This window comes from Pituophis catenifer, unplaced genomic scaffold, assembly GCF_029215685.1.
Source record: "Pituophis catenifer annectens isolate HBS135680 unplaced genomic scaffold, rPitCat1.0.hap2 SCAF_1, whole genome shotgun sequence".
Classification (NCBI taxonomy): domain Eukaryota; kingdom Metazoa; phylum Chordata; class Lepidosauria; order Squamata; family Colubridae; genus Pituophis; species Pituophis catenifer.
This window is the reverse complement of record NW_027256881.1, coordinates 352,790,868-352,802,939: the sequence shown is the minus strand read 5'-3', so window position 1 is coordinate 352,802,939 and position 12,072 is coordinate 352,790,868. Positions and strand designations below refer to the sequence as shown.

General features: G+C 40.2%; 1 protein-coding gene across 1 annotated transcript; it reads right to left on the bottom strand.

Moving 5' to 3' along the window:
* Positions 1-5,360: 5,360 nt before the first annotated feature.
* On the bottom strand, positions 5,361-9,176 carry LOC139313505 (vomeronasal type-2 receptor 26-like). Its single transcript, XM_070939086.1, has 4 exons — positions 8,523-9,176; positions 7,561-7,779; positions 6,667-6,796; positions 5,361-6,265 (listed from the first exon to the last, which is right to left on the bottom strand). Exons 1-4 carry the CDS (start codon positions 9,174-9,176, stop codon positions 5,361-5,363), a joined length of 1,908 nt encoding a protein of 635 aa, XP_070795187.1.
* Between the last annotated feature and the right edge of the window lie 2,896 nt (positions 9,177-12,072).

Below are 12,072 nucleotides of genomic sequence, written 5' to 3'. Positions count from 1 at the left end.
GTTTGAGTCTGCTTTCTGCGTGGATGTGTGGTGGTGACATCAGGTGTGGCACTCGTGAGTGTGGGTCTGGTGTCATTCGTCGTGTTAGGGACTCGTTTGTCAATAAGGGCGGGTTTCCAAATGGCTGGTAGGCGGGAGGTATCGTCTCGTTTGTTCATGCTGTGTGGGCGTTTTTCTATCTCAATGGCTTCTCTGATTATTCTGTTGTTAAAGTGTTCAGTTTTGGCGATAGTTCTGGTCTTTTTAAAGTCAATATCATGTCCTGTGGCTTTAAGGTGTTGGACCAGGGAAGAAGTTGGTTCCTCTTTTCTGACTGAGTTCTTGTGTTCTTCTATGCGTGCACTTATTCGTCTGTTGGTTTGTCCGATGTATGTGGTGCGGCAGGCGGTGCATGGGATTTCATATACTCCTTGATTTTCTAACTCAATTTTGTCTTTGGGGTTCCTTAGGATGGTGGATATTTTTCGGTTTGTGCAGAATGCTGTCTTGATGTTATGTTTGTGGAGGATTTTGCTTATTCTGTCTGTGGTGCCTTTTATGTATGGGAGGAGGGCCTTGCCGTTTTCTTGTTCTCTGTCTTGGATTTTAGTGGGGGTTTCTTTTTGGATTAGGTTGGTGATCTTATTTCTTTGGAATCCATTGGATGTGAGTACGTTAGTGAGGGTGTGTAGTTCGGTTTTTAGGTGTTGTTCGTCAGCTAAGCGTTTTGTTCTGGAAATGAGTGTCTTGGCTACAGAGTTGATCTGGGCAGGGTGGTGGTGTGAGAGTGCGTGCAGATAGCGGTTTGTGTGTGTTTTCTTCTGGTATATAGTGTGTCCTAGGGAGCCATTGGATTTTCTGTAGACTAAGACATCCAGGAAGGGAAGTTGGTTGTTCACTTCTGTTTCCATGGTGAACTGTATTTTGGGGTGTAGGCTGTTGAGATGTGTGAGGAAGTTGTCCAGTTTTTCTTTCCCATGTGGCCAGATTATGAAGGTGTCGTCCACATATCTGAGCCAGAGTTTGGGTTTGTGATCGGATTTTTCTAGAGCTTGGGTTTCAAAGTATTCCATATAGAGGTTGGCAATGACAGGTGAGAGGGGTGATCCCATGGGTGCTCCTTCTGTTTGTTTGTATTTCTGTCCATTATAGATGAAGTATGTGTTGGATAGGCAGTGGTTGGTCAGATCTAAGATGTGCTTGGGGGGGTTATATTTGTTTTGGATAACTGTCAAGGCTTCTTTGATTGGTACTTGGGTGAAGAGGGATATGACATCAAAGCTCACGAGTAGGTCACTGGGCTGTAAGTGACCTACTCGTGAGCTTTGATGTCATATCCCTCTTCACCCAAGTACCAATCAAAGAAGCCTTGACAGTTATCCAAAACAAATATAACCCCCCCAAGCACATCTTAGATCTGACCAACCACTGCCTATCCAACACATACTTCATCTATAATGGACAGAAATACAAACAAACAGAAGGAGCACCCATGGGATCACCCCTCTCACCTGTCATTGCCAACCTCTATATGGAATACTTTGAAACCCAAGCTCTAGAAAAATCCGATCACAAACCCAAACTCTGGCTCAGATATGTGGACGACACCTTCATAATCTGGCCACATGGGAAAGAAAAACTGGACAACTTCCTCACACATCTCAACAGCCTACACCCCAAAATACAGTTCACCATGGAAACAGAAGTGAACAACCAACTTCCCTTCCTGGATGTCTTAGTCTACAGAAAATCCAATGGCTCCCTAGGACACACTATATACCAGAAGAAAACACACACAAACCGCTATCTGCACGCACTCTCACACCACCACCCTGCCCAGATCAACTCTGTAGCCAAGACACTCATTTCCAGAACAAAACGCTTAGCTGACGAACAACACCTAAAAACCGAACTACACACCCTCACTAACGTACTCACATCCAATGGATTCCAAAGAAATAAGATCACCAACCTAATCCAAAAAGAAACCCCCACTAAAATCCAAGACAGAGAACAAGAAAACGGCAAGGCCCTCCTCCCATACATAAAAGGCACCACAGACAGAATAAGCAAAATCCTCCACAAACATAACATCAAGACAGCATTCTGCACAAACCGAAAAATATCCACCATCCTAAGGAACCCCAAAGACAAAATTGAGTTAGAAAATCAAGGAGTATATGAAATCCCATGCACCGCCTGCCGCACCACATACATCGGACAAACCAACAGACGAATAAGTGCACGCATAGAAGAACACAAGAACTCAGTCAGAAAAGAGGAACCAACTTCTTCCCTGGTCCAACACCTTAAAGCCACAGGACATGATATTGACTTTAAAAAGACCAGAACTATCGCCAAAACTGAACACTTTAACAACAGAATAATCAGAGAAGCCATTGAGATAGAAAAACGCCCACACAGCATGAACAAACGAGACGATACCTCCCGCCTACCAGCCATTTGGAAACCCGCCCTTATTGACAAACGAGTCCCTAACACGACGAATGACACCAGACCCACACTCACGAGTGCCACACCTGATGTCACCACCACACATCCACGCAGAAAGCAGACTCAAACCCACACTGATAATGAGCCACGACCAAGGACCAGAAGCCAGACCGCAGCTGCATCATTAGCCACTTTAAACCCCTCCAATCCATACATGAAGCAGACTGACACCCACCATGAAGAGCTCGCACGGCCACAAACACGAAGCCAAACAACAACAACGCAGCTCACCAGCTCAAATCCCCCTGCAACTCAGACTAAGCTGAGCACAACCAAGCCCCCACCCAAACAGAACACAACCCCAGCCAATCAGAGCACAGCCAAGCCCCTAACCAATCAGAACACACCTCCACCCAATCAGAACACAGCCAAGTTCCCACCCAATCAGCTCACACCTCCACTAGCAGTTAAAAGGAAGAGACAGCTGCGATCTCACATTGCTCCTGGAAGCACGAAGCCGAGAACACCAGCCTGAAGATGACGAATGAGACTTCGTCGAAACGTCGCCAAGACACTTCCAATTTTACGTGGGAGAAGACCCGAATAACCAAAGACCTACATATATATATATATATATATATATATATATATATATATATATATATATATATATATATATATATTTGTTTTCTCAGGTTTTCGCGGGTGTTTGTATGTAGGTCTTTGGTTATTCGGGTCTTCTCCCACGTAAAATTGGAAGTGTCTTGGCGACGTTTCGACGAAGTCTCATTCGTCATCTTCAGGCTGGTGTTCTCGGCTTCATTGCTCCTGGAAGCACGAAGCCGAGAACACCAGCCTGAAGATGACGAATGAGACTTCGTCGAAACGTCGCCAAGACACTTCCAATTTTATGTGGGAGAAGACCCGAATAACCAAAGACCTACATATATATATATATATATATATCAGTAATCAGAGAGTAAAAATAGAAAATATGTACAGATTCTTGTATACAAATTTACCTTTCCAATACTTATTGATTACCATAAATATACAATCATCTATAATTATAATCCAACATTATCCTTTGTCTCTCTCCCATCGTTTGTGGGTCCAATCATACCACATATTCCATCTAACGTAAAAGTCTGAGTCTCTTTTACCCTTGATCAGTATTGTAAGTCTGTCGGACTCTGCACATTCCATGATTTTATAAATTATTTTTGAGTCCGTTGGTAAGTCCTCATTCTTCCATTCTTGTGCGAATGTCAGTCTCCCTGCAGTGATTGTGCAGCATCAAATATCATTTAGTCAATCCAATGGCGCGAGGTTTGTTGTGTTTATGTTAAATGTAAATAAAATATTTAGATTAAGAGTAAGAAAATCTTAATCTTAGATTAAGAGAATTTATTATAATGGTATATATATGATATAATAGAAATATATGTATAAAAGATATATTAAGATAAGAAAGAGAAAATGTATAAATATGGATTACTGATGCGAAGATGTTGAAAAGAAGAAGATGTAAATATCTGTTTTTGTTGTTTGTTTGCTTGTTTTTTTTTAAACTGTTTAATAAAAATTATTATATATAAAAAAGAATGCATGCCATTCCAGTTGTAAATCATGACCTTCCAATGTTAATAATCTTGTATTTCTTAATTCAACCCATTCCTTCATCCAAGTCAATGCTGCTGCCTGGTAATATAATTCCCAATTTGGCAGTCCAAATCCTCCATGTAATCTCATGTCCTGAAGAATTTTTATCTTTATTCTTGCTTTTTTCCCTTGCCATATACATTTCCTTATTATCTTGTTAAGATGTTGAAAGTAAGCCTTTTCATTTTTTATTGGTACTATCTGGAATATGAATTGTAATCTTGGTAATATATTCATCTTTATTACTGCAATCCTTTCCATAAGTGATAGTTGAAGATTCTTCTACTTCTCCAGATCTTTCTCGATTTGTTGCTTTAATCTATAGTAATTGTCCTCTTTTATCGTTACACATCTTGAAGTTAAGTATACTCCTAAGTATTTAACTTTTTTCACCACTTGTATATCTAGATTCTCTTTTATCTCTCTTTTTTGTTTTCCTGTAATATTTGTCACCAAAATTTTCATTTTATCTTTATTTATTTTTCCCTTTTTAAATATGTAAATTTTAATCTGTTTTTAAATTATTGGGGTGTTTTAATCTGTCTGGGCCAAAATGATTTAATTTGATTTTATCTGGTTTTTAAATTTTTTGTATTTATGTATTTTATTGTTGGCTGTTCACTGCCCTGAGTCCTTCGGGAGTAGGGCGGTATACAAATCAAATAAACCTAAACCTAAACCTAAACCTTTATTTTTAGGCCAGACACCTTTCCATAATTTTCTATTTGTTCTAGTAATTTAGGACCTGTTATTCATGGTTCCTCTAAGATGAATACTAAATCATCTGCAAAAGCTTGCAGTTTATACTCTTCTTTTTTAATTTTCATCCCTTTTATCTCTTCATTTCGCCTAATATTTCTATTTAAAACTTCTAAGGTAAAAATAAACAACAATGGTGATAGAGGACAACCTTGTCTTGTGCCCTTCATAATACTAACATTTTCTGTCATTTCTCCATTATCATTATCTTAGTGGATTGTCTATCATAAATCATTTTTATAGTGTTTATAAATCTGTCCCCAAAGTCCATTCTCTGCAACGGGTGATTGTTGATGATTGACTGATACTTTCTGATCAGGCAAATCATTAAATTATCATTTATTTAAAATTCATCATTTTTAAGAAATCAAATACAAAATTGCTCCAAATAAAAGAAAAGTTTCCAATCCCCACATAAATCAAAGATTCTTGTGCCTCACTATGTTTTCCATACAATTAAAAACAGGGCCCAAAGGCAAAATAAAAGTTACTACTTTATATATAAATCAGAGATTCTTGTGCCTCATTATATTCTCTCTACAATTGAGACTGGGTTTAAATAGGATAATGTAGCATTTGGGGAAAAAGATACAAGCCAAGAGACCAGCCCCAGAGGCCAAGATGGAGAAGATCTCCACAGCCACCATGGACTTCCCTTTGGTGCTCAGGTAGGTGGGGAGGAATGAGATCCAAACACTGCAAAAGACCAGCATGCTGAAAGTAATGAACTTGGCTTCGTTAAAGCTGTCAGGCAATTTCCTAGCCAGAAAGGCCACCGTGAAACTGACAAAGGCCAGGAAACCCAGATAGGCGAGGACAGCATAAAACATTAAAGCTGAGCCTTCATTACATTCCAAGATGGTCTCTCCTATCAAGGAGTGGAAATCCAAGTTGGGATATGGGGGAGAGGTTACTAACCAGGTGGCACAAAGGATTGCTTGGATCAGGGGACAGGCTAACACAATAGAATTGGTCAGAGGTTTTCCTAAGAGTTTCCTTGTCTTGTTCCCTGGTTTGGTGGCCATGAAGGCCAGAACCACCATGACAGTTTTTGCCAAAACAGAGGAAACTGCAAGGGAAAAGAGAATAGCAAAGGTTGTTTGTCGGTAGAGACAGGTGAGCTTCCCAGGTCGACCAATGAAGAGGAAGGAGCAGAGGAAGCAGAGCAGGAGGGAGACCAGGAGGATGTAGCTGAGATCTCGGTTGTTGGCCTTGACAATTGGTGTATCATGATGTTTAAGGAAAATTGCCAGAACTCCCAATGTGATCATAGAGAGAGAAAGTTGGAGTGAAGTTAAAGCATATCCCAGAGGCTCTTGATAGGCAAGGAAGTGGATCTTTTTGGCAATGCAGTGGTCCTTGTCCATGTTGGGATATTGGTCTTCTGGGCAGGGATTACAGGAAGCTGCATCTGAAATCATTTCATGGCATGTCAAAAAGGGCTAATCATCTGATAACCTTGAGAATACATTATCCAGAAATAAGGACGCTTTCAGCTCTTTGGCTCAACTTCTCTGCTTTGTACTTTGCATCTATTTATTGAGACTTTTGTTTGCAGAGAACAGCCGGATTTCCCAGTGGGTTGTTAAGCGAAAGTTTAGTAGGGAGCGATGAATTGTGCCCCGAAACTACTCTGCATTAAAAAGTGGCCAGAGGGACAAGACAGTTTAGAACTATATATACAGAGGTTCTGCTGAAAAGTATGAATATGCTGAAGAATGTAATCTGCCAAAAATGGCAAATAGGTTGATATTTGTTTCTACTGAACAATTTTTCTGATCCTGGAAGATCAATGTTTAAAATGTGCTCTACCTGTCTGATTAGAGATGGCCCCTTCTGGACAAGGGGCACATTGGTAGCAGCAAACTGGCTTGCCCTCTGGAACTCTTCTCCTCTCTCCTGCCTGGCACCTCTTCATGCCACACCTGGCAAAGGGCACCTTCTAAAAGAGAAAAAGAGAAATGCTTGAGATAGCTTCAGCAATGAATATTCTTCATTTCTTCATTTGTACATTTTTTTTTAAATTTGATTTATATGCCGCCCTTCTCCGAAGACTCAGGGCGGCTTACATTTCTTTTTCCCTCATCAGTATTCAGCTAGAAGGGATAATATATGTATAATGTGAGGGGTTTTTTGATGCACCTTTTTTTTTCCCTTGCTTTAATTTATATGCCGCCCTTCTCCGGAAACTCAGGGCGGCTTACAATGCGCTAAGCAATAGCCTTCATTCTTTTGTATATTTATACAAAGTCAGCTTATTGCCCCCACAAACCGGGTCCTCAATTTACCTACCTTAGAAAGGATGGAAGGCTGAGTCAACCTTGAGCCTTGGCGAGATTCAAACCTGCAGTAATTGCAGGCATCTGGTCTTAATAACCAGCTTAATAACAGGGTGCCTTAGACCACTGTACTACCAAGGCTCTTTTAAAATACTTTGATTGTTTTGTGGCTTTTCCCCCCATTTTGTCTTCTTGAAGTTTTCTTTTTTGAGTTTTTTATTTTGAATTTAAATTTTGTCCTGAACAAAATAAAACAAAAAATATATGTATACAAATCAGACCTGAAACCTGTTACACACAAAACTGATTTTTCATCCAATGGTTGCCCATGATTTGATTCAGTAACTTGTTTTCAAGCAAGGAGGAAGTTTTCAATCCACAGAAAAGAATGAATCTTTTGCTGACTTTATTTCATCTTCCAGCTCACCTTTCTTATCCAGACAATTGCATCAGAGTTGATGGTGAAATCTTGGCCTCGGGGAGCCCCAGAATCTATCTGTCCAACTTTCACAGAGAGAAAAGATAAATTGGGGAAGAGAACCCAATTGAGAAGATTATAACGACCAGATCCCAGTCCATTTTCTGAGAAGGAGATTTCATCTCCAGCACTGTTGTTGAACTGGACATTCCTCAAATAGGGTAGAAGCTGAAAGAAATGAGATCTTCAGAAATTGGAGTAATAGGTTAAAAGACACAAATGAGACATCATGCCTTCTACAGTAACATTCTGGAGTAACACCAAGTTTCTAACTACTTCCCCTACAAAAAATCTCTTCTCTGCTAAAGTTCATAGAGGTTTTTGTTTTACAACAATGTGTTCAGTGTATCACATTGCAAAGTAAATGCATGATGTGGGTCAGAGAGTATGCTAAGCCATAGAAACTAAATGTAAGGATTGCCTCTCCTTCCAACTTAAGAAAGTACGAACTCTTGAAACGTGGTTGTTCAAAAGGATTCTTTTATTAAGCAGAAGTGAAAGCCATCCAGCTAAAGCACGATCCGAATACCCTCAGGCAAGACAAGCAGGATTAAAGCAATAGAGACCCCTCCCTTTAAGTCAAAATGCAGACGCACCGGTGTATAAGACGCACCAAGATTTCGAAGAGGTAAGTAAGAAAAAAAGTTTTTTGCCCTCCCCAGAACCCAGGAGCACTTTGTAGGGCGCCCAAAACCTCTGTGCACCCTGTTTTTTGCAAAAATGGGCCCATTTTCTGCCCATTTTTGGCCTGTTTTTGCGAAAAACGGGGGGGGGGGAAATACGGTACTGTTTCAATCTGGTTTGATTCAGATTTGATGCAGTGATAGGATATTTATTTCAAGAAATACACATGGGGAGCCTCCTATCTAGAGATCTGTAGAATGGATTAAAAAATAACTTACAGAAATTACCTGCCACGACTGGACATTTGAGATCCTCTTTCCAAGTCTTAGCATGGCTGGTTGCCCCCTGGATCCATGCATTGCATGTAATGCGTGTGCCACCGCATAAATGGCATTGTAGATATTGTAACTTTCTCCTGTCATACTTGCTTCAAACGTGTAAGATGGAAGATTCTGCAAATTCTCCTTTCCTGTACATATTTTTTCCGTCTTTGGAGGGATCTTGCCAGGTTTATGGATCTTGCAGTGAAAGACATATTCCCACCATCGAGGGAGAAAGAAGTCCCCTCGTGGCTTCAAAGGGTCTAAAGACATGAGAAAACGGCTGAATTCTGAGACCTCCCTGGTGTGGTCTGTAAAATGCAAAGCCCCATGGAAGGGCTTTATACCTTGCAATACATATTCAGAGTTTAATGCATTAAGTTTCCAATTGGATGTAAAGATCCAAACTTTCAGAAATGGTGCCTTTCTCTGTGTTTCATAAACAAATGCAACCACTTGTACATTTGCAACAGCACTGGAGTCTCCAAACAGAATAATCACTTCACCTTTAGACCAAGTGTTGAAAATATGAAGTAATTTCGATCCTGAAGTGGCATAAAAATCAGATTTCATCATTTCAGTGAAGGCCAGACAGATCTCCTTCTCCTTGAGCATTGGCATGAGAGATGAGACGAAATGTTCTCCATCGTCATTTTCAGGGGCCAAAAGACCAACCCAGTTCCACTGGAAATACAGGAGCAGCTGGACTAAACCCACATACTGAGGAAATTCCTTGGGATTAATCCGGAAGAAGGAAGGATAAACTCTTCTGTCTCCCTGAGGGAACTCAAAACCAACACCGAGCTAGAGAAAGTGAGAATCCTCTGTAAGAGACAAAGTACAGTTTAATGGTGACTTCAAGGGTCCCCAATTGTGTGCTAGATTGTGGTTTATTACCCCACCAGTCATTTTATCTACTTTGAGTCGGAAGATTAATCTTTCTCCCTTCTTAGGAAGAGCCACTAGTTACCTATTTTGCCTGGATCAGAAATCAAAGGAACAAACTAATAATCTGATACAGAGAATCTGAAATGTGCAGAGAGATGATAATCAGGAAGTGGTTTCTGTCAAGGAATTTCAAGGCAGATGTCCAGATGAAGTCGGAGATGCTGACACAAGCTTGTAATCTTTTATATAAATATAAATGTATCTAACATTGAAATTGATACCAGTCTTTATCATCATCCAGAAAAGGAGGAACACAAGATAGTCAGGAACACAGGAATATCATGAGGTAAATTAAACACTATACAGGACACATAGAAGAAAAAGGCAGGGAAAATGGGACACTCTCCTTTTACACCCAAAGCAACAAATCATAGTGTAGATTGCCTCATGCATGAGCAGACAAGATAGTCAGGAAGACATGAACATTATGAGGTAAATTAAACACTATACAAGACACATAGAGGAAAAAGGCGGGAAAAATGGGACACTCTCCTTTTACACCCAAAGCAACAAATCATAGTGTAGATTGCCTCATGCATGAGCAGACAAGATAGTCAGGAACACAAGAACATTATGAGGTAAATTAAACAGTATATAGAACGCACAGAAGAAAAATATGTGTGTGTGTGTGGGGGAAGGGAAACTCTCTTTATACTTACAGCAACCAATCATCGCGCTGATTGCCTCATGCATGAGTTAGCACTCTCTGACTAGTCAACTACAACTGTGTGTTCTGGCTTATTGTAGACTCTAGTGTTCCAGCTACTAAATTCGATATCCTAACAATTTCTCTTTCAGAATTACATCAATATCTATTTGTGGTTATATAAAAATGTATCTTGACATATAAAATATAAAAATAAATTCTACTATAGGAAGGATGATGATGATGATGATGATGATGATGATGATGATGATTTTATAAAATTTGTATGCCGCCCTGTCACAACGACAGTCGACCAAGCGACTGTTAAAAACAACGAATATACATCAAAATCAAGAAAGTTTTTTTTTTTTAAATTAAAATATACTACCCCATCAGTCCAGGCCGGGGGACATAAATAGCCAAGTCATATTGTCAGACTTGTGTCAGAAGTGAGGTGACAGTTCTGACACATGTAACCATGATGTATCACCCACTTCCAACACCTTTGGTTTCACCTTTGTCTTCTGTGTCTCTTCTTGTCTGTTCCATATTGTATTCCCCTTACCTGTGGGACCTTGAAGATGCTGAAGATGGAGGTCATCAACCTTGAGGATTTGGGGTTGTGACCGCCAATGACAGAGATCAGAGGGTCCTGCCGATCACATTTATAACCTGGAACCATTTGGCCTCGTGTGGACAGCAGGGAGAAGCTGAATAAGGAACTATTCCTCTCAGTCTGGTGATTTTCATAGATGTGGAAGCCAAGGGTGATGTTGGGGAGGAGAACCAGATCCTTGTTGACTTCTTTCACTGCAAACATCAAGGTCAGGAACTCCTGGAAGTTCTTGGGGATGGGCCTATAGTGAGAAAAAAAACATTGGGGAACATTACAAGGAAACTAGAGTCTGCAGGTAGGGTTTGTGTTGTATATTTTTGGTTTAGTCTGCAACAGCAAGTCCATGGTTTCATTGAGTTTTTTAAATAAATATTCCTTGTCTATTTTATACAATTCCATCACCCTCCCTTCTTCACTTTGCCTTAGTGATTGTAATTGAGTTTCTCTTGGAGCAACCTCTTCAAGTCTGGTAACCATTTATGACCACAAGACTCCAGTGGGTGGGTCACAGCACAGATTTACTTATAAATCCATTATTCATAAGAAATGCTGATTCCAACACTGAGGGAATTGGGGAGAACCTCACATTGGAAAAGGACTTCACTTTCAGGTTACTTTCACCATAATTTTACATCCAAATTAATATTATAAGTCAACTTCTTCACTAGGCCAGCAGTCTCTAAGGTGGTGTCCCACCTCACTTTTATGTGGCTTATAATTATCATGATGAAGAGTTCTGGGAAAAACTGTGAATTTTAGTCTTTTTCTTGAGTTTGACAAAGATTTGAAGATCCCTAGAAGAATCATTTCTGAAAGGAGGCCCTGAATTTGAAACAAAAGAAAATGGTCATCTAAAGATTTCCCCTCCAGGTGAAACTTACAAGAATTTATCAATAAAGAGGAATGGGTCATTTTGAAAATCTGGGCCTTTGGAGAATATGAGAGCTACCAGGGGTAAATTCCCCCCAATAATCAGATCACCAGGTCCGTAATACTTCCAGTCATTCTGCTTCTGGTTTTTCAACACACATACAGTTTGCATCCTCTTAGCAGTTATTGGAGGCAGGAGCCAGAAGAGTAGCAGAGGCAGCCCAGTCATTCTTGTCACCTTCCCTCCTAGATCAAAAATCAAGATTTGTGCAGAAGCTGAATTGCAGGCGGCACTTGAAATCTCCCCAGAAACTGTGGCACAACCGGGCACAACCGGGCACAACCGAAACTGTGGCACAACCAAGACAGCTTTGTCAGCTGGATGGCCTCAGGGCAATTTTATCTGATGTCTCTTTGCATTAAAACATTTGTATTAC

Excerpts from the sequence above, each read along its gene's own strand:
- LOC139313505 (XM_070939086.1), bottom strand. The coding sequence starts at position 9,176 with ATGCCAATGCTCAAGGAGAAGGAGATCTGTCTGGCCTTCACTGAAATG. Across the intron at positions 7,780-8,522 it reads CAAATGTCCAGTCGTGGCAG|CTTCTACCCTATTTGAGGAA; the intron begins GTAATTTCTGTA and ends CATTTCTTTCAG. Across the intron at positions 6,797-7,560 it reads CAATTGTCTGGATAAGAAAG|AAGGTGCCCTTTGCCAGGTG; the intron begins GTGAGCTGGAAG and ends TTTCTCTTTTAG.